General features: G+C 41.8%; 3 protein-coding genes across 3 annotated transcripts in view; 1 reads left to right on the top strand and 2 right to left on the bottom strand.

Moving 5' to 3' along the window:
* iqub (IQ motif and ubiquitin domain containing) overlaps positions 1-22207 on the top strand; it is a 270442-nt gene that overhangs the window by 35246 nt on the left and 212989 nt on the right. The window lies entirely within an intron of this gene.
* LOC311263586 (transmembrane emp24 domain-containing protein 6-like) lies at positions 14193-16411 on the bottom strand (the record flags this gene model as incomplete). Its single annotated transcript, XM_084363770.1, has 4 exons — positions 14193-14497; positions 15244-15398; positions 15484-15610; positions 16211-16411. The coding sequence occupies 4 exons, from the start codon at positions 16409-16411 to the stop codon at positions 14276-14278; spliced, it is 705 nt and encodes a 234-aa protein (XP_084219896.1). The 3' UTR covers positions 14193-14275.
* LOC311263809 (transmembrane emp24 domain-containing protein 6-like) lies at positions 20073-22199 on the bottom strand. The gene is made up of 4 exons (XM_084364131.1): positions 21804-22199; positions 21093-21219; positions 20757-20932; positions 20073-20635 (listed from the first exon to the last, which is right to left on the bottom strand). The coding sequence occupies exons 1-4, from the start codon at positions 22014-22016 to the stop codon at positions 20402-20404; spliced, it is 750 nt and encodes a 249-aa protein (XP_084220257.1). The 5' UTR covers positions 22017-22199; the 3' UTR covers positions 20073-20401.

Genomic DNA, 22207 nt, shown 5'->3' on the forward strand with positions numbered 1-22207 from the left:
GAGTTTTGAGATATGAGCTGCAGAGGTGTTTTAGCTCACATGACATGACGTTTTTAATAACTATTTTAAAAAACCAAAGCAGTGATCAAGCAGTGATTTGCTTCAGGGTCAGGATTCTGTCCAACTTTGCAACTTTCTAACAAGGACAACACGACAGTCAGACTCGGTGATGGGCCGTCTGTACAATTAATGGAGCCAAGAACAAGAACAGGAGGGCGGACGCAGCCTGGAGGAGCATACGAGTGCAGGAAAACAAACTGAACCGGGCTGGTTTATGAGCAGAAAGGCTGGAGGCAGGTGTGAGGAATGAGCCGGCAATCAGGTTAAAGGGAAAGAAGTCGAGGACATTTGGTGAATGGATGGAAAATGTCAATGGATCGGACCGATGTGGCTGAAGAGGAGGCACGGAGACACAGAGGTGACACTTCAGAGGGTACATTTCTTTATTATTATCATCATTAACTGATGATTGAATATTGATTCTGTAGTCCAGCACAAATAATATACAAATGTTTCTTGTTCTTTTTTTTTGCCAGCAAAACAAGTTAAAGTCTGTTTTATCTGGGTTTGATGTCATCATCAGTAAATCATATCATTCATCATTTCATTGAATTACAGAGTTTTATTGCGTTATTAAGAATGCTGCCAATAAACCTTCGATCTTGTACTTTGTTTTCAGTGATAAATACAGTTTTTATTATCTCTGAGTTATGTAACTGTAGGCCTGAGACCTGCAGAGACCTGCAGAGGTCCTGTGGGTCTTTCATCGGGTCTCCAACAGAAACCTGTTGATCTTTGGAGACCAACCTGTGCAGGACAATGACCCTGTTTGTGTCCCGTGTGGAGTAAAACTGACTCAGTTTAAATATCTCAAGTTGTGAATCTGTGATGTGTCTGACTGGAGAGTGACGCCCGGAGGAGGAGAGGATATTAACTTATCAGCTCGACCTCATTTACAGGATGATAAATCTTTACCTCACCCACACACCTGCCACCTGCCACGGTCCCCGTGCTCTCCTATCTCGTCTGGGCCCTTTCAAGTTTCTCAACCCGAAACTAGCACAATCATTTACAATGATGACCAGGGAACTAAAAAACCGGAACGCTTAATAATTGACGACTCAATTGTCAGATTTGTCCAACTCCGCTATCACCGCTATCACCGCTATCACCTGCTGTCTTTCAGGTGGTAAAACAACCGATTTTATTGAGCTTATTCCTGCACTCCTTGACCTTCATCCTTCCATCAACAGTTATGGCTCATACTGGCACAAATGACGTAATGTCTAGGCGGTCATCAAAGCTGCACGCGGAGCTGGAGTCCCCGTCCTTCACAATCGAGAGCCTGGAGAGGCGCTGTGTCCTTTCTGGACCAACTCCCACCCTGTACGGCAGCTCTGAACGTTTCAGCCGTCTCTACAACCTACACCTGTGGATGCAAAACTTTTCCCCTGCTACTGGTCTTGGTTTTGTTAACCATTTTGACTCTTTCTGGTCCAGACATGATCTTTTTAAATCTGACGGGCTGCATCCAAACAGGAAGGGAACGAGGAGGCTGACCATGCAGGTCCCCACTCAGAGATCTGGCCCAGCCTCTTTTAGACCCCCCACCCCTGACCACGCGGGCCCTGCTGGTGCTGGTGCTGGTGCTAGTGTCTCTGCTAGAGTCTCTCCTAGTGTTTCTCATAGTATTTACTCTGATGGTTCTCCTATCGGTCGTTCCAGTTCAATTGCAAGCTTCAGTTTCAGCTCTGCCAACAGCTCTTCTATTCCTGGTAAGATCTCTGGGAGGCAGCGTGTAAGACCGAACGTGTGCCCTCCACTCAGACCCAGTCCTGTTGCAATTAATATAACAATTAGTATGGCCCCATTCACTAGCCCCACCTTGTGGCCACTTCCACCAGATATTTATCACTTAACGACCATCTCAAACGGATACTCTCGGTGTAAACCAAGGGCTATTAAATCTGCAAATTTTACAAATCTGACAATGTCCAGAGCTGGGTGCTTCTCACATCAGCAGCGCGGTGTTAACCAAGCCAGTCTTCGCCCTCTACTCCATGCACCAACTCAGAATAACATGGACCTTAATATTGTCCTGGTTAATGCAAGATCCATATAAAAAAAAACTTTAATATTGAATAATTTCTTCACATCCCACACTCTGGATTTCATGTTCTTAACTGAGACATGGCTGCAAGTTTCAGCTTTTTCTGAACTTCTCCGTCCTAACTGCTCCTACTTTAGCTCTCCTCGAACCACTGGTGAAGGTGGAGGTCTGGCAGCTGTTTTTAAATCTGTCTTCCAGCGCCAGTTGGCGACACCTGTTCAACCCAAAACCAAAATCACATGTATTTCCTGTTAGATGACAAGACAGTTAAAGTCTGTTTTATCTGGGTTTGATGTCATCATCAGTAAATCATATCATTCATCATTTCATTGAATTACAGAGTTTTATTGCGTTATAAAGAATGCTGCCAATAAACCTTCGACCATCTTTTGTTTTCAGTGATAAATACAGTTTTTATTATCTCTGAGTTATGTAACTGTAGGCCTGAGACCTGCAGAGACCTGCAGAGGTCCTGTGGGTCTTTCTCGGGTCTCCAACAGAAACCTGTTGATCTTTGGAGACCAACCTGTGCAGGACAATGACCCTGTTTGTGTCCCGTGTGGAGTAAAACTGACTCAGTTTAAATATCTCAAGTTGTGAATCTGTGATGTGTCTGACTGGAGAGTGACGCCCAGAGGAGGAGAGGATGATTACTTATCAGCTCGACCTCATTTACAGGATGATACATTTTTTATTTCACCCACACACCTGTATTTTGACAGACATCGTGCATTGGCATCTTCTCTACAGTAAGTAATCCTTTCCTCTCAATATATGAATTAACTTGGGTTCTTGTTAGAACATAATTATAAGGAGGCTAAACTGATCTTTGCAGCAGCTATGACCCATGTTGCCAGATACCAGAGGCTTAAAATTATCTTATCCACTTTGTTCCTTGCTAACTGCCTCCTTGTCTCTTCAGCTCATCATGGAGGTCATCAAGCCCCTCATGGGCGTCTACAACATGATTGACAGGATGAAGAGCAATGATAAGCAATGCCCCCACATTTTGAGCAGACTTGAAGCACTGCAGAAGCTGGTGGCGTTCGTCCAAGAGAGGCAGTCAAGCCAACCCTCTGAAGACGTGAGCAAAGCTTTGGAAAAACTTAACACCATCCTGGTGTCAGCAAACGAGCTGCTGACCAATTTCAGCAAGAGAAATCCGGTGACTCAGATGTATAAATCCAGCGACTACAAATTAGAGTTCGAAAACCTGAACAAAAGTCTCACCGATGCCTTCGTGACTCTCTCCGGGGCTCTGCACGTCCACCAGGAGAGGAAGCTGGACGAGCAGGAGAGGAAGCTGAACGAACAGGAAGACAAGCTAGCAGAGCAGGAGGACATACTGCAAAGAGTGGAGTCGAAGTTAGCGTACGAAACCAGAGCGTACTACTGTGTGCTGCAATAAAGAGGAGCAGAGTCTTTGTCACTGGCACGCTGTCAAAGCCTCATGGGAGGGCCGAGGGCTGAGGTCAGTACAGACGCTGGTTGGGTTGGATAACAGACACAGAAGTCTTCATGACGTGTGTCAGATCCTACAGTAATAATCAACATCTCAGTGATTGAGATGCAGGTTGTTGTGCAAAATAAATGTAAAACAGAATCACAGAAATGCTTCATTGTTTGCACATAATTTGTAGCTTTAACATTCAGGAAACATTCATGTGAACATGATACAACAGAATATTTATAGATCGTTATCCTAAAATGACTCGCGGGCTCACTTTATGTTGTGTTGGCCTTCATTTATTTACCTTTGAGAACTTTCTGTATCTTTGTTGATATACTTTATTATTCATAATTGATTATTGACTTTGATTTTACATTGTTCAATCTTCCCTTAGCAAATAATTAAAGGAGCAGTCTGTAATTTTGTTGAAGAAATGTTAATAAGTAGAGACAGGATGGTTTTTTTTTACTGCCTAAACAAACTAAATCAACAAACTCTCTTTGTTTTCATGACTGAATAAACTGAATAAACAAACTGACCTTAAAGGACGACACAATTTATACTGTTTTACTTTGTTTGTATGTGGCGGACCCTGCCACCTTTCTAGCTCCAAACAGTGTCATGGGGACCCTTATTTTCTGTAAAGTGTGGCATTGTTTCTTTCAACATAAATAAGAGCATGGAAATAAAAATCATTTGCTTTAATTACTTTAACATGGCCTGTAACGTGTCGCAGCTGGTTAAGCTCATATCAGCTGCTCAGACCTTCAATAACACGACATTATCTCACTGTAAGAAGGACTGATGCACCATGTTGGAGCTCAACTGGATTAACATCTAGAACTCTAGCGCCCCCTGCACAGGCGGGGTGTCATATTACACAACACAGCATAAAGGGCGTGCTAATCATGTAGCAACACAGTCATGCAGCATATCCACTTAACAGGAAGAAGCCCAGATAAAAGCACACTGTAACAATATATCAGCTGAGACTACAGATCTACAGATGTATCTACAGATACAGACAGAAACAGTCGTACTTACATGGACTGAATGTTTGTATGTTTCCTGGCTGTAGCATGAGGAATCTAAAATGACACAGATGGTGCAAAAATATGCTAAAGTGGCTAATTAAGAATTTGCTCTGCTGCACTTGATCAGCACCAGTCCCTACAGAAGAAACTAACTTACTCTGACCCAGTGAGATCTGAACTGACGCTCACACCTCTGCAGAAATCCCACAAGTGCTCCTTGAAGTTGGTACCAAGACGTTCCATGTAGGCCTTAGATACACTCTGTTCATTTTGGGTAAGTCAAGTAGTATATGGTGTGTGACATTCATGTTTTTTGTATCAATTTAGATAACCAGGATAACTCATATCTAACAGCTTTTAAGAAAAATATGTAACAATTTGAAAACAGCAGACAGAATATGTGAAAACCAACATACAGCAGCTCCACCGCCTGCAGTCGACAACAGCAAGGAGATGAAGACGGAGAGGAATTCCCCAGACTCCCTTATAAAATCTCTCAATTTTGTATGTTGTTGAGTTTGGAGAAACTTTATAAACTTTGTTTAACACTTTCCACGATGAATTCTAAATTATTTGGTCCTTCTTGTAAATTTAGCAAATGACGAATATAGATGAATATCTTCTTTTCAATGGGAACAGCCTGATATCCCGACACACCGCTGTTCCGAATCCGACTTTGAACTTCCAATTACTTCCCAATATGGTTAGGGTCAGGGGTACCGCAATAGCCTTTTCGGAATAGCGGGGTCTTTAGAAAAAAATGAGAAATCACGCCATTACGATGAATGGAAGTCTATTTTCGGAACAGCGGGGTTTCGGAAAGGCGGGGTGTAACCCTTTTCAATAACCTTCTCACAGAGTTGCTTTGAGTGTTCTTTTGCCTTCATGGCGTGATTGTAGCCAGGAATACTGATTAACCAGTGACTGGACTTTCAGACACAGGTGTCTTTATACTACAATCACTTGAGACACATTCACTGCACTCAGGTGATCTCCATTTCACTAATTGTAAGACTACTAGCACCAACTGGCTGGGCCTCTGTTGAATTAGGTCATTTAATTTAAAGGGGGTGAATACTTTACACTTTTACATTATATATTTTTAATTAATTCACATTACTTTGTAGAAATCTTTTTTCACTTTAAATTTAAAATTTTGTTTTGTATATTTGTTGTGTGTTGACCATGATTTCATTTATAAAAGCAATACAATTGGAAAAACAATTAAGGGGATGAATACTTTTTATAGGCACTGTATGTTAAACACATTTGTTGACCTTCTTCCTCACTCTCTTATTCTCTCCTGGGACCAAACAAAATGCACCGTTACGTAAACTTGTAGATTTCGCGGGTTTGAACATTGTTGGAAAACGCTGGATAATTTTACAAACTTTAAATTTGCACTTGATGGTTTATATTCACAATGGATGACTGAATGTTGATGCCTCAGTCCAGTATAAACAGACTGTACAATATATTAGCCATCCTACGACTTAATTGAAACATCCAAATGTTTGCCAAAGGGGCTCAAGACTGTTGTGAAGAAATTCTGTTTTATAAAGATACTTTTATGAGTTTAAGGGTCGCCAATAAACAAATAAACCTTTACACATAGACTAATTTGTTCCAGTGAGATATAAAATTTATACTGTATCTAAGCTGTGTGACTAGAGGTCAATGCCCAGGGGAGGGGAGGATAATAATAAGTCAGCTAAGCTGCAAGAGCTGATAAAGTCTTTCTTTCATTTTCTTTCATGCACACTCCTGCATAAAGACAACTTAGATCGACATCCACTTTACAGTAAGTATTTATGTCATTTTGATTTATGAATTACTTTACAATTCTGTTGTAAGAAGAAGGCTCAGTGTTATTACTGAAAGTACTTGGTGTCATTTGAACTGCAGCAAACACCTTAGTGTCCTTTTTATCAGTTAATCAGTTTCAACTATGAAATGTATGCACCGTTTACATTTTGGTTTGATTAAGCATTTAGTGACTCTTTAATCAGGTAGCAAATGCACAATAAGAAGTACAGGTAGGCTACATTCATGTGGGCAAAAATCAGGAACGTGTACATTGTACTGCTGTGGGCGTTGGGACTGATGTACTGAAAATAAATTTACCATCAGTTCAGTATGCAAAGCAGATCAGTTTCTGCATATGCATTTGATGTTGGAAAATGACAGAAAATGTTCAATGGATGAAAAAGAGAAATACATTTGTTTGTTTAGGGATGGCTGTGGCTCAGGGGTAGAGCCAGCGTCTTGTTATCGGAAGGTCGCTGGTTGATTCCCCTGGTCTGCATGTCGAAGTGTCCCTGAGCAAGATACTGAACCCAAACTGCTCCTGATGTGCTGGTCAGCACCTTGCATGGCAGCCACCGCCATCAGTGTATGAATTACTGTAAGTCGCTTTGGACAAAAGCGTCTGCTAAATGCCCTGAAATGTAAAATGTAAATGTTTAGTAGGGCATAAAACATGAAGTTTGTCCTTGCGCAGAGAAAAGGTTAAGGTTTATTCTCTGGTTTTTAAAGACATTTCATGACCTCCTTTTTTTTTTTTTTTTTAGAATTCTTGACATAATATAATTTTAATGTTATTCAGGTCTTTTATTATTTTGTTACAGTTTTAAAATGATGATTTATTCACTTTATTTTGTTGTCCTTAAGTCTTCTGATGATATTTAGTTTGTTCCTCTAAAAGACAATTCACACATCATTAGAAATTATGTATCATGGTCATCATAAAACATCATTGTGTTTTAAATAAAAAACGTTTAATATTTGTGAGCAGGATACTGACACACTGATCAAAACAATTGCCTCAACAGGAATTAATGTTCCCATTAATGTGTGATTAATAACAGTCTATTGTTCCATGCTAACTGTTTCTCCAGCTGATCATGGAATTTATCAATCCCATTGGCATCTACGACATAATTGAAAGGATAAAGAAAAACAAAGAACGCCCCCCCCACCTTCTGCAGAGACTTGAAGCCCTGGAGAACCTGGTGCGTTTCATCTCACAGGAGGAGCCAGATGAACTGTCTGATGATCTGAAAGAAGCTTTGGAGAAGCTCAACAAGGATATGTTATCAGCTGATGAAGTGATCAAGAAATACACCCAGGCATACAGGGTGACTAAATGGATGTATTCCAACAGCCACCAATTAGAATTTGACCACCTGAACAAAAGTCTCACTGATGCCTTTGTGATGCTCTCTGCGGCTGTGCATGTCCACCAGGGGAAGAAACTGGCCAAACTGGAAAACAAGTTGGCAACATACAGCAAAGAGCTGAATCGAAATTAGTGTATGAAGAAGACGACCTACTGTGTGCTGCAATAAAGAGGAGCAGAGTCTTTGTCACTGGCACGCTGTCAAAGCCTCATGGGAGGGCCGAGGGCTGAGTTCAGTACAGATGCTGGTTGGGTTAGATAACAGACACAGAAGTCTTCATGACGTGTGTCAGATCCTACAGTAATAATCAACATCTCAGTGATTGAGATGCAGGTTGTCGTGCAAAATAAATGTAAAACAGAATCACAGAAATGCTTCATTGTTTGCACATAATTTGTAGCTTTAAAATTCAGGAAACATTCATGTGAACATGATAAAACAGAATATTTATAGATCGTTATCCTAAAATGACTCGCGGGCTCACTTTATGTTGTGTTGGCCTTCATTTATTTACCTTTGAGAACTTTCTGTATCTTTGTTGATATACTTTAATATTCATAATTGATTATTGACTTTGATTTTACATTGTTCAATCTTCCCTTAGCAAATAATTAAAGGAGCAGTCTGTAGTTTTGTTGAAGAAACGTTAATGAGCAGAGACAGGATGATTTTTTTTTTTACTGCCTAAACAAACTAAATCAACAAACTCTCTTTGTTTTCATGACTGAATAAACTGAATAAACAAACTGACCTTAAAGGACAACACAATTTATACTGTTTTACTTTGTTTGTATGTGGCGGACCCTGCCATCTTTCTAGCTTCAAACAGTGTCATGGGGACCCCTTTTTTCTGTAAAGTGTGGCATTGTTTCTTTCAACATGAATAAGAGCATGGAAATAAAAATAATTTGCTTTAATTACTTTAACATGGCCTGTAACGTGTCGCCTGCCTGGGAACCTATTTAGATGTTTCTAAATACTAAATTATGACGAGGGAGGGACCATGAACGAGAACTTTCCATTTTATAGAGATCGACATGACAGTATCAAGATACGAGTGTCACAGATTCCTGCATCTCATCTGCTGCAGCATCATGTGCAGTTACTTATTAAGAGCACTTCCTCGTGTGGCCACAGGCTGCAGTTTGTTATGAGCTCCACTAGAGGGCGTCATCATACGTCACTTCATCTGTACAAACCAGGAGCAACTGGTTTAGCTCATATCAGCTGCTCAGACCTTCAATAACACGACATTATCTCACTGTAAGAAGGACTGATGCACCATGTTGGAGCTCAACTGGATTAACATCTAGAACTCTAGCGCCCCCTGCACAGGCGGGGTGTCATATTACACAACACAGCATAAAGGGCGTGCTAATCATGTAGCAACATAGTCATGCAGCATATCCAGTTAACAGGAAGAAGCCCAGATAAAAGCACATCGTAACAATCTCTACCCACAACAAAACATTCCAACACCGAGAAACGAAAGCAGAAGCAACAAAAACTGAGCCTGCCCACAAAACAAAACACAAACCATATGCCGCATATCAGCTGAGACTCTACAGATCTGAGGACAGAAACAGTCGTACTTACATGGACTGAATGTTTGTATGTTTCCTGGCTGCAACATGAGGAAACTTAAATGACACAGATGGTGCAAAAATGTGCTAAAGTGGCTAATTTGGGGATTCGTCCTAAATGTCTCGAATAAAACTTCTCTAACTTTCTCTGCTGCACTTTATTGTCACTGTCACTCTAAAATTAAAAAATAAAATATTTTGTTTATGCCGTGTTCCAACTTTATTTTACTGAGTGAGATCTGAACTGACGCTCGCACCTCTGCAGAAATCTCACAAGTGCTCCTTGATGTTGGTACCGAGACGTTCGATGTAGACTTTATAGTTATACTCAAGCACTCAAACAACAAGAAGTAAATGAAGCCGGCTCTTATCTGGCCTGTAAAATGAAAAAAGTATGTTGCTGAATTGCTGTGATGCTGTCACATGCCCGAGAAGAAAAACAAACAGATGTTTTCAACAGTTTTTAATACGTTCCCTGCTTTTATTATAACAACTGTACAGGCACCAACAGGTAAAACAAAATGGGTCGGAGACACTTCCAGCAGTTGATAAACTTGAATATGTCACCAAACACATTGTTAAGTTTAGTGTATTGAAGAAACTTTATCTATTATATCTTTAAGTCTCCAGAGAAACAAATAGTGTTTACAGCTCTAGAGATCTGGTCAGAGCCCTCTCTCTCCTGGTCGTCCCTCTTTGTCCTCACACGTCACACTTCTTACACTGTGTTCACATTGTTTTAAGGAAAATAAGAGTTGTTAACCACATAGCTTCTTACAACGGCAACGGGTGCTCGCACTGGAGCAAAGGTCCTTATGACAGGTCTGAAGGCCATGGTGGAGGAGATAACAGTAGGGGATAATGGAGCAAAGACAGGCCGGGAGACAATGGGGGTGGAGACAGGCATGGGGGCAAAGCCTGCGGGTGGAGGCATGGAGACAGGCATGGGGGCAAAGCCTGCGGGTGGAGGCATGGAGACAGGCGTGGGGGCAAAGACTTGGGGTACAGGCATGGAGACAGGCGTGGGAGATGTGGGGCTATACATTGACATGGGGGGCGTGGGAGCTGTGGGGCTGAAGCAGCTGGCTTGTCCACTGCAATATTCCTCTTCCTGTTTCCTTCCTGATACAGTTTCATACACTTTGTGCAGCACATCCCCATGCTGGACCTGGAGAGCCCCAGACAGGACCTGGAAGTTATCAGACAGTCTTTCGTTTATCTCGTTGAATTTCTCTTCAAGGGAAGAACCCTTTATGAAGCTCATTACAGCTTTAGTTCGGGAAAATTTCATCACCAGCTGCTGGGCAGCAGCCAGAGTACCGTGGAGCTCCTTCAGAGCGTTCTCCACGTTGACGGAGATTCGACCAGGCCCCCTTTGTTTGATGGTGAGAACCAGCTCGTGCAGGGCTTTGACTCTCTTGGCGACTCGCTGGCAACGGTCCTTGTTGGCCTTCGCATTCTGAGCCATCTCGTAGATGGTCGTGCACAAAGATATGACACACTGGAATGCACCCACGAAATCTCCTGCTTGACCCACGGCCCTGACCACTTCCATGATTAGCTGCAGAGACAGAGAGGCAGTTAGGTGGTGCCACAGTGAAGTGAGCCCAACCAGGCTGAATTAAGAAAAACATGACGATGCATAAATACATTCATGGAGAACATTTCTGACCAAAGCATTTCTTCAAGAGTCAGTAATGTGGAGCAGAGTCTCCACATAAAGATTACCACACTGCTTGAGTTTTAAAACCATTTCAGAGAAATCAAAATCTGTCTGAGTCGGAAGTCAAATCTTAAAGATGGCATGATTACAACGTTAAAAGATAAGAGTGGATGTGAACACACGCTGTCTGTGTAGGATGGTTGGCAGTTAAAATGTGGATATTCAAGTTGAAAATGTTTCGGTTTGAGCTGCATGAAACTGCTCACAACACAAAGCCTGTGGACAGAGACGCTGGAAGTCACAGTAGTCTTTTTGCATAATGATGTTGTATGAATGAATGTGTTCTTTGTATCAAGGACAACTCTTATCTAAAAGCTATTAAGAAAAATGCATATGTGAAAACCAACATACAGCAGCTCCACCGCCTGCAGTCGACAACAGCAAGGAGATGAAGACGGAGAGGAATTCCCCAGACTCCCTTATAAAATCTCTCAACTTTGTGTGTTGTTGAGTTTGGAGAAGCTTTATAAACTTTGTTTAACACTTTCCACGATGAATTCTCAATTATTTGGTCCTTCTTGTAAATTCGGCAAATGTTATACACGAATATAGAAAACATATGTGCCTGTTTGTCACAGCTGACAGAGACTCCAGTCTTCAGTGTAGTTCATACATTTGGCAGATTAACCAGAGAAGTGTCACGTAACATTAGGATTCACAATCAAAGGAAGTTTTGTATCAGTGAAAGGTTTTTGACAGTTATGCCTTTTTTGGGTGCTGCAGCCCCCTCAGCACCTTTACTTCCTGTGTCCATGTCTATAGATTATCCTGAGAAACTGTCCTGAGCATTGCTGTTGAGTTTGAGTGCAAACGTGACTGAATACGTCCCACAGAGAAACTTCCTGATGCTTTCTTTCAGGAGAGAGCACCAGTAACACTTTAACACATTTCTTGTACGTGTGCAGTATCAGTCTACCTCTTTACACAATGTACATTACTTGTATCTCCAAATTGGGCTTTTAATTGATTTAAGTAATTAATTATGTTTTGTTTAACTAATGATTAAAGGAGAGTTTTACATTTCACACATATCTAAACAGGCGTTTCTCCCTCCTGTTTATACAAGATTGAGAAGAAAAGATTAATTAAAAACAAGTTAATCTGAAGCTTCAGCAGTTTGATTAAATGGATTAATTAATTAATTAATTAATTAGTTGTGTAACTGTCACTCTGGACTGCTAAAGCCTCGAATCAGCTTCAGATTAACTTTGAATTTACAGCCAGCAAACCAAGTTTCAACGTCCATCATTTTAAAAAAGTTGACTTGAAAAACTACTAAATGTAAATTTCTACATGAATTCTTCTCTTCTTAAGCAAAATCAACCATTAAAAAATCAACTGTGTTAAATGAAAGACATGTCATCAAGCTTTAGCCAATGAAAAGACATTTTGGAGATTTTCACCTGAGAGCAACGACATTCAGTTAAATGATTAAAAAACCTTAAGAGATTATTTACCTGTTGATCCGTGCGGATCCAAGCAGGCCAGAGAGAGACAATCCAAGTACTTATGTGCAAACAACCTTCCCTGTTCCTCTCAGGTGTTTCATATGAAACATCCCTGGCATCTTTGATGATGTGCAAACGCAGCGCCGCAGACAAAACATTTCTTTGTTAAACCTGCTCATCCTGTTTGAAGTCATAAGAGCTACAGTCCATTGGCACCAGATATGTGGGTTGTAATGAGCTCAGGTTTGTGTCTAGTCGTTGCCTCTTGTTGCACGTTAGATGTGTTTGTGTTGTCGGCAGCTTCTCAGATTGCTTCATTTAAATAACAAACACTTAAAATGATCTCGTATAATAAGGGAAAGACTGCCCTCACATGGACCTGTCAGCCACTGTCGAGGACGTCACAGTACCGCCTTCATCGACTGCGAGGAACCTGTGCGTAATCCTCGACGACGGACCATCCTGCACCCCCAACATCACTGCTGTGGCCCGATCCTGCAGATTTGCCCTCTACAACATCCGCAGGATCCGGTCTTTCCTCACAAAGGACGCAACGCAACTCCTGGTCCAAGCGCTGGTCATCTCCCGCCTGGAGTACTGCAACTGTCTCTTGGCTGGACTCCCAGCCTCGTTTTCAATCTACCCAAATCCTCCCATGTGACCCCCCTCCTCCGTGACCTCCTCTGGCTTCCTGTTGCAGCATAGCATGACTCCCTCCCTCCCTCCCTCCCCTCAGCACTTAAATCATCGCACTTATGCACTTAAGGTATGTTTGATAAATAGCAGCTACTGTGCTCAGATGAGGGCTCGAACATTGTTTCTATTTTTTCATTCTTACTTTATCGACAGTGATATGTTGTGGTGACAAATGTACTTATTGTAAGTGGCTTTCGACAAAAGCCTCTGCTAAATGTAAATGTTATATATCATGACACAGAAGGAGCCCAAAAACTAAATGCAAAACTTGTTGTAACTGGCTCCTCGTGACCGTTTGACAAGACGGCTGTCAAGTGACGGACCACTGTTCATACCAGTATCTTAACAACTGCAATCCTGAGCGGCTGGACGTTTTTATCTTGACCTCTGGACATTTTCCAGCTGTTTGTAGCATCAGAAACCCCAACCAAGTGGTTTAAGTGCCTAAAACTAACCAGACCAAAAACACAGTGCTGTCACGACATCAACTGGAAACTGAACTGATACAAATATATAGTTACAACATGAAGAATGTAAAGTTTCGTACATCACCAACATTTATTCTGGCTGACAAGTTGATTAAAATGCAAGACTTTTCCTTGTAATAGAGTATTTTCTAATTGTGGTATTGTTACTCCAACATTAAAATGTTTAGGATGGAAAATGAGATCACTAAATCTTTGAGAAGAGAAGTTGATTTTATTTTGGCACCTTAAGACATCATTTAAAAATTGGCCCAACAAAAGCTCGGACCTGTCCGGGAGGTAACCCAGCTGAACAGTCCGTTACACCCAGCTCGACCAGGTGGATTTCTTTATTTTCCTAAACATTCCCAAAGACGATCACCTTTCAGATAAACAGGTGACCTGCTGTGTTTAAGGATGAGCTGTTGGTTTGTACACACAAGAGAATTAAATATCTCTTATCACTGAGGTGTTTTAGCTGCTAGCTTCAGATTGTGTGCAGCGTCATCTCTTCCAAAAATGCATCAACAGAAAATGATATGAGAAAGTAGAAATCACAGCATCATCTGTAGGTGTGGATGTCTGCTCTCAGCATCGCGGCCTGCTGGAGTCTGTGCGGAAAAGTCTTTTGAGGACGACGAGCTGCAGGTATCCGGACACGAGGATGATGAAGCTTTGGGCCGCCGACCACCAGGTGACGTAGTTGAGGTTGGACAGGAGGAGGTGGTGATCCTTCCCTTTCCTCATGCGGGCAAAGTTGTAATGACGCCACACGTGGAAGATCTGATTCTGGAGCCTCTGTACACTCTCCTACACCAAACATGGGACATCGTAAAGTTTCATGTCATTTGAATGTAACTTGAGTCGTAGTGTGCAACAGATTATGAAAATGTGAATTTCTTATGTGGACATTTTCACTCATTCATATGTAAAATAAAAAAAATACTTCAATCAGTTTTGTTAATGTTCAGTTCACTTGTGTCATTATTTTCTTTTCACATGTTAAAAACAACCACTTTTCATGTGTTTTAATGCGCCATGTTTTGTTTCTACTTAAGGAATTTCTTATCCACATTTGAAAAAAGCCAATCACCTATAAATGTTTGTCATCACACGTGAAAATGTGAATACACGTGTGGGAGTTCAGTCATAGATGAAAAAAGCCAAACACTTATGAAAGTGTCCAGTTCACATGTGACATAATTTTCTTTTCACATGTTAAAATTTCAGTTCATATTTTAAACGTAGCCAATAACATGAAAATATTCAATTTGTCTTTACACATGAGAAATCCACATTTAACGTGACATTTTCATAAAGGTAGACGAGACAGATGGGTGCACCTTATATTCACAAAGTAATGAAGCATCTATGACTACCAACATCTGTCTATCGCCCCATAACTTTCAGTAACACCACTTGTTCTGTATCTCATTATGCAGACGACACCTTGTTTTTTATTGCTAATTATATTTTAAACAAATGATGCAGCATTTGGTTCCTTGTTCAGTTACAACTATGTCTAAAATCCCAGAGACTGGAACTGCAACAAATACCTCAATACCGGCCAAAGTGCTGTTGAGGACTTTCTCTCCTTCCTCCAACTCTCTCTGCGACTCCTCAAAGCCTTCGTAGATGACGCCAAAGTTCATAAAGACCCTGATGCCTCCAAACTTGTTGTTGTGGTTCCCAAAACACATCCGATAAAAACCTTTTGGAAGGGGACTGCAGTTACCACGAGACAATATAACATTTTTTGGATGCATAATGGACTGTGGTGTTTCTGATGGTCCTACCTGTCACCTCAGTCTGGAAGTTCATCTGTCCGACAGCCTGGTTCTTTGAAGCCATGAGAGAGCCCACTGGTGAGTTGACTGTCACAAAAAGGCGCTGATCATTGGCCATCCCTGTCACCCACTGTACCTGTGGTCACATTCACACAGTTAAAAATCAGCAAGTCCCATGAAAAGACTGTCAAGGCATTTCCCAGCAGTCATTGTGGTGACAAACGAGGTATTTTGAAGAAGACTACGGGACATTTTAAAGATGATGTCCGGACATTTTCCAGCCACCTGCATGGTAACAAACCAGAGTATTTTTGAACAGAGGTTGGGAATAACTCTTAAGGTTAACCATAAAGAAATGTCAAGTTTCAACATATCTGTGGTCTGCAGAAACAACACTGTGAACATTTATTCTGGCAGTTGGGTTAAAAACAGCTGAACACTGTAGGAACAATACCAACATTTATTCTACAGATCTGATGTCTTTTCTTAAATTATCAACTGCCAAATCAAGTTAACACAAGTCTGTATTTGTATGTGAGACCTTTGCACACACTTATCCACCAACAATGACCACAAGTCAAACCAGATCACCTTGAAAACCAGTGTGATAAGCCTGATGTGGCACAAAGGCACAAAACATACCAGACTGTGCATTCAAACAGACAGTACATAGAATTATAAACACATTCATCTGTGCAGACGAGATGAAACCTGGTCCTGCAGGTGGTCTTCTCACCATGTACATCAGATAGAAGCTTCCACTCTGGTGGGCAAAGTGCCAGAAACACTCCACCCCTGCAGCAGGAACCTCGACGGCAAAGTCATATTTATCTGATCCCCTGAAAAACCCCGTGTCCGCCTCATCGAAGGAAGGTTCAGACTTTCTGGCCCAGACGCACTGAGAGCTCAGCACCACGAGCAGAGTGTTCAACAGCATGACTGCAGCTCGATGTGGAGGACGTGAAGGAGCCTGAGGCTTTCTTCTGTTGATTCTCAGATATCAACAGAAGCAATTATTAACCACATCACACGTCTACACACCTGCACGCTTGATAACAAATCAGTGTAACCCAACCACGATCACACACTGTGCTAGTGACCAGACGTCCATGGATAAATCACGACAGAAAGTCTCAACGGATCCCATGAAACTCACTCCTCGGGCTGTATTTAACATTAACATGACATTAAGTTAAAGGAGCAGTCTGTAGCTTTGGGGATGAAATGTTAATGAGCAGAGGAAGATCCTCATTGGCTGAACAAACTAAACAAACAAACTCTCTTTGTTTTCATGACTGAATAAACTGAATAAGCAAACTGACCTTAAAGGACAACACAATTCATACTGTTTTACTTTGTTTATGGAGAACAGCCTCTGACTTTGAATTTCTTCTACAAAACTACATAGTGCCCCTTTAAATGTGTGTCTCATCTTATGTCACCTGACCTCTGAAATGGTTTTCTGCAGAAAAGCCATCAAGGCAAACGTCTCCTGATAAAGCAGAAATAACAGAGTGGAAACACAGAAGGATTTATTCAACAATCATAAAAATACACACAATATTAGTTACATACATACATAAATAGATAAGATACATACACACCCAAACAGAGGAAGACCATTGGTGGAAGATGTATTGAGTAAAAGTCCTGCATCTAAAATCTTACTCAAGAACAAGTACAAAAATGTGCTTAAAGTGTTAAAATAAAATACCACTTCTGCAAAAAAAAAGGCTTTGTTTGATGTTTGACCAGGCGTGTCTTCGGGTGAGATGCGTTGCCCTGGTCAACTTTGCATTTTCGCAGCACAGATAATTCAGCGAGTGTCGCCTCTCTTCCTTTCTACCTCCAGAGATGCTCTATGAGGTGCTGTTTGATTTATTGTGAATCAGTACTCATAAGTTTGGTACCCAGCCCGACAACGCTCTGGATTTACTTTGGCTCTGCACCTTTGTTGTAAATGATAAAAATACTACTCAAAAAGGGTTGAAGATGCAACTGAATAACTCGTTAGAATGAGAGTGTTTTTTTGCTGTGGAGGCCTCAGGTCTCCAGGGTAACAAATGGGGGCTACAACACCAGAGACACGGTGTGATGTTGTCGACCGCCTGACATCTTAGAACAGATTCTGTGTTGAGAAAGTCATGGGGGGATTGATGCTAAAGACAGACTGTTGGCCTGTGAGGGACTTGATGACATCAGGTGACACCCTTACGTTCTTGGAGACGACGGTGGTGGAGAAACTGACGGGGGTCATGGTTCCTGGTAGAGACATGGGGGTCATGAAGCTGGATACTGGCACGGGGGCCATGATGCATCTGACAGGCGTGAGAGTCACGGGGCTGCACATCTGCATCGGGGACATGATGCAGCCTGCAGGCGTGGCGGCTGTGGGGATGGACGTTTGAACGGGCGGCGTGATGCTCCAGAGAGATGAAGGTGTTGGTGATGTGGATCGAGTTGGAGGATGTTTTTGTCCTCTCACGGTTTTATACACTTTGTGCAGTACGTCCCCCTGCTCGACCAGCAGAGCCCCAGACAGGACCTGCAGGTTATCTGTCAGTCTGCTGTCCACGTCATTGAACCTTTCTTTAAGTCTGCCGGACGTCACGAAGCCCAAAAAGGCACTGGTTCTGGAAAATTGCATTATGAGGATCTCAGCAGAGTCCAGACTTCTGCGGAGTTCCTTCAGAGCTTTGAACACAGAGGAAGAGATTCGGCTCCGGTCTCTTTTCTTGATGGTGCGGACCAGGTCCTCCAGAACTTTGACTCTCTCTGCGATTTGTTGGCAGCGCTTCTTGTTGGCCTTAGCATTGTCAGCCATGTTGTAGATGGTCTTGCACACAGACAAGATCAAGTCAACGACAGCGAGTACGTCTCCTGGTTCCATGATCAGCTGTAGAGACAGAGACAGAAGACTGAGGTGAACTCTCATCGATGTCATCTACCTTTTTGGTTTGGTTTTCCTATTTTATGAAGTATATAGCTTATAGTCAAGTAGTCCGAACACAACAACATATCAGAAAAAGAAACGTTGTTGTGTTTCCTAAAATGTTGCTGTGTTTTGAACCCTCAGGGCCACCGTACTTAACTGATCCCTGTAATTTCCCAGAACGGACAGTGAGTCAATCATGAATACTTCCCGATACCTGGCTATTGTGTGAGAGCGGGTGGAGTTTTAAAAGATCAGAGACCAAAGTAATAATTAAGTCTTTTATTATGTCGTTCTTTGTTTCAAACTCCTTCGGCCACATTTTTCTCACCATTCTTTCTTGTCCTACAAACAATTGTACAATTTACAGATAAAACCTGAGCTGACGTGTAAAAATGGTCAAAAACACATTGAAACACATCGATATTGCATTAGAGAGGAACTTCTTTAATATTTATTATTTACTCAAGTACTGAAGATACTTTGGGACGATGGCCGACCCGATGTTCAATCTCAAAGCGTCAGAATGAGACGTAAAAAGCGTTTTACAAACCTTTAAGTACAATTTTGATACTTTTAGGTGAGTATTTCCATTTTCTGCTACTTGCACATTTTGTACTTTTTACTCACTACATTTATTTGATTAATTTAGTTACTACTGTACTGTAGTTACTTTGCAGATTACATCATCAGAGCCAAAGTAACACATTTTTTAATTAATTAATTTCTTCAGCAATCAGATAAAAAAACAAAAACAAAACACTGATTTCAATATTCAGAGAAGTTCACACATGTAAATATATGTAACGATTACTTGTACTTGTTCTTTTAAAACGTAAGTACATTTATTGCCAGAAAATTACTTTTAATACTTAAATACATTTCATAGTTGTTACTTTAAGACTTTAAGTCAAGAACTATTTGTTTGAGAGACTTTCGCTTTAACCAAAGTAATATTTTAAAACAATATCTTTACTTTTATTCGAGTGTAACTTCTGATTACTTTCTACGACACTGGTAATAACCGTCTCTCTCCCTCTGTCACTGTCCAATGGATTATATTAAAAATCTATTAATTGTCAGAAAGCTAAAAAATCAGCATTTCTTTTCATCCAGTGAAAACTGACACCGCAAAAATTAATTAAATTTAAATATTTGATAAAGTAAAAGAGTTTTAAATGGAGTTTGGCTAAAAATGATCAAAATCTTAAAAGTATATTTACCTGATGTCAAGCAGCTCGTCTGAATCAAAGAGTGCTGGTTAGTAAATGAAAGTAGCACCAGTCGTTTACCAGAATTATTATTGTCCACAGTCATACTGTAATAACAACTTTTAATTGACTGTTTAACCTGCTCGTCCTGTTCAGAGCTCAGTCCTGGCAAATCACAGCAACACCTGGAAGCTCAGAGTCAGAGCGGTTTGTTTTAACGGTGAGCTAAACCTGCATCCACTCATCTGTGTAACCTCCCTCATTGCTGTCCGACAGGCCGCTGCCGGTTTCTGTCAGTCAGAGGTGCAGACAGTGTAGAGACAGACACACACTGGACTCTTGGGGCCGATGTCGATACCGATATCAGGAAGAGAAAAGTTCCAATATCAACATATCGGCTGATTTACACACATTGTTTACAATAATCGGCTGCATGCAGAGGAAGAGGAAACATTACTTTTATTCTTTTATTCAGTTCTTTGGTGAAGTTTGCTCATTTAGTGTCCGACATTAGAAATCAACCGAAACAAACATGAAGAATATTTTGAAGTTAAAAAGTGTAAATCTAACAGAGAGAGCAAAAGCAAATGAATATTGGATAAAGAAATCACACTTATGTTCTTTTGTAGAAGAAGAAAGTAAGTTTTTGTGTTGTTATCGTGTGTAAAGGAATAAAAGTACACAAACACAACACTGAAGGAAAATGGCCGCCAGCCTTCCTTCACACATGCAGACAGATTTCAGTGTTTTAACACAGATCTGTTTGTGAAGCGCTCGGCGTCCGTCAGCAGCGCGGCTTCTCCGCCTCAGTGCACGTCTTGGTGATGAAGAGTCTTTTGAGGAAGAGGAGCTGCAGGTAGCCGGAGGTGACGATGAGGAGGCTGAGGACCGTCGACCACCAGGTGATGTACTTGGAGTTGGACAGCAGCAGGAAGTAGTCGGCGCTCTTCCTCATGCGGCCAAAAGTGTAGTAGCGAAACATGTGGAAGACGGAGCTCGACACTCTGTTACTCGCATCCTGAGACACAAAAACACACAAATCAAAGTACTGCCGTGACTCTACTTCTTATACTACTTTTGTACTAATATACAGTTACAGCTCAGCTCAAGTGTGTGTGTGTGTGTGTGTGTGTGTGTACCTCTATGACGGTCAGTGTGTTGTTCAGGTCTTTGCTGACTTCCTCCTTCTTCTTCTTCTCTTCCTCCTTGCTCTTGCCGGGGTCTTGGAAGCTGTCGTAGTAAACGCCGAAGCTGAGGAAGATCTGCATGGCGCCGAAGCGGTTGTGGAAGTTGCTCAAACACATCTGATGGAAACCTGGACGGATGGACGGACGGACACACAAGGAGCGAGAGCGACTGAGCACACAGTACACAACAACATGACACGGTGCAGCTTCATTCACAGGAAGCGAACAGATAAAAAGTAAACCGGTGTTCAAACAGACAGACGGACAGACAGACGGACAGACAGCTACCTGTTTCCTTCGCCTCAAAGTTGATCTGACCCTTCGCATCATCAACAGTCGACACCAACAGACCGCTCGGGGCGTTGACGCTGACAGACAGGTGTCTGTCATTGCCGACACCTGTGACCCACTGGACCTACAGACAGACAGCACAACTCAGAGTTACATACATGTGTATTATTTACATCTTTGACATGCGGTCGAGCTCGTGCATCCTCTTCAGACGGGGTGTGTGCTAACGCTTTTAGCTTCACAGCTACAGTGAAGATTTTGGCTTAAAAAACGATGTAAACAACATCTTTTCAAATCAGTTTGTGATCTCGAGGCTTCTGGAGATTTGGATTATCCTGGGTGAGCTGTGTGGAGCCATTTTATGTTTTTTAAGTTGTGTTTTTCCCGTTTCAAAACAAGTCTCCAGCTACTTCAGTTGTGCTGCGACGCCATTTTTGCTGTGAAGCTCCAGAAATGTTTTGTGGACTACGAGACTTCACCTGAGTTTCCATCAGCATGGAGCGAGGAGATGATGACTGAGTTTACATTTTTCATTTTTTTAACTTTTTCTTTAAAGTGGGAAGAAAAACATGTTGTGATGTTTATCTACTGAAACAAAGAAATACTGAAGATTAAATCCACGTGTTAATGGGCTTGAAATCAAAGTAAACATGAAAACATCTGCTGACGTTGAGAGAAACGTGTCCAGGCCTCAGCGTTTCTTCTTACCATGAAGTTCAGGTAGAAACTCTCTCCGCGGTGAGCAAAGTGCCAGAAACACTCGATCCCCGCAGCACGAAGCACCACGGAGAAGTCGTACTGGTCGGAGCCCCAGAACAGCTCCTGGTCCGACATGTCTGGGTGGGGGTCTGTCATGGGCCCGCCGCCGACCCGACCCCAAAACACAAGGACAAGAAACAAGCAGGGACCCCTGAACAACATGTCTGAACAAACGGAGAAATCTCCTCCAAATGAAAGGTGTAGGTGGAGCGTGAGGCAGCGAGGGGAGATCAGAAATGATTAACTGGAGTCAAACTGTGGTCTGAGTCAGTGGGAAAACTGGGCGGCCATCACAGATGGAGACACTGTGATGGAAACAACTGTTCACCCTGCAGGTCTGAAGGGAGGAGCGG

Source organism: Pagrus pagrus, assembly GCF_965226575.1.
Source record: "Pagrus pagrus genome assembly, chromosome: 10".
NCBI classification, from domain to species: Eukaryota; Metazoa; Chordata; class Actinopteri; order Spariformes; family Sparidae; genus Pagrus; species Pagrus pagrus.

Bases quoted from the DNA above. Each gene is read 5' to 3' on its own strand.
- LOC311263809 (XM_084364131.1), bottom strand. From the start codon at position 22,016: ATGTTGTTCAGGGGTCCCTGCTTGTTTCTTGTCCTTGTGTTTTGGGGT. The intron at 20,933-21,092 runs GTAGCTGTCTGT...CCATCCGTCCAG, and splicing joins CTTTGAGGCGAAGGAAACAG to GTTTCCATCAGATGTGTTTG. The intron at 20,636-20,756 runs GTACACACACAC...TTTGTGTCTCAG, and splicing joins ACACACTGACCGTCATAGAG to GATGCGAGTAACAGAGTGTC.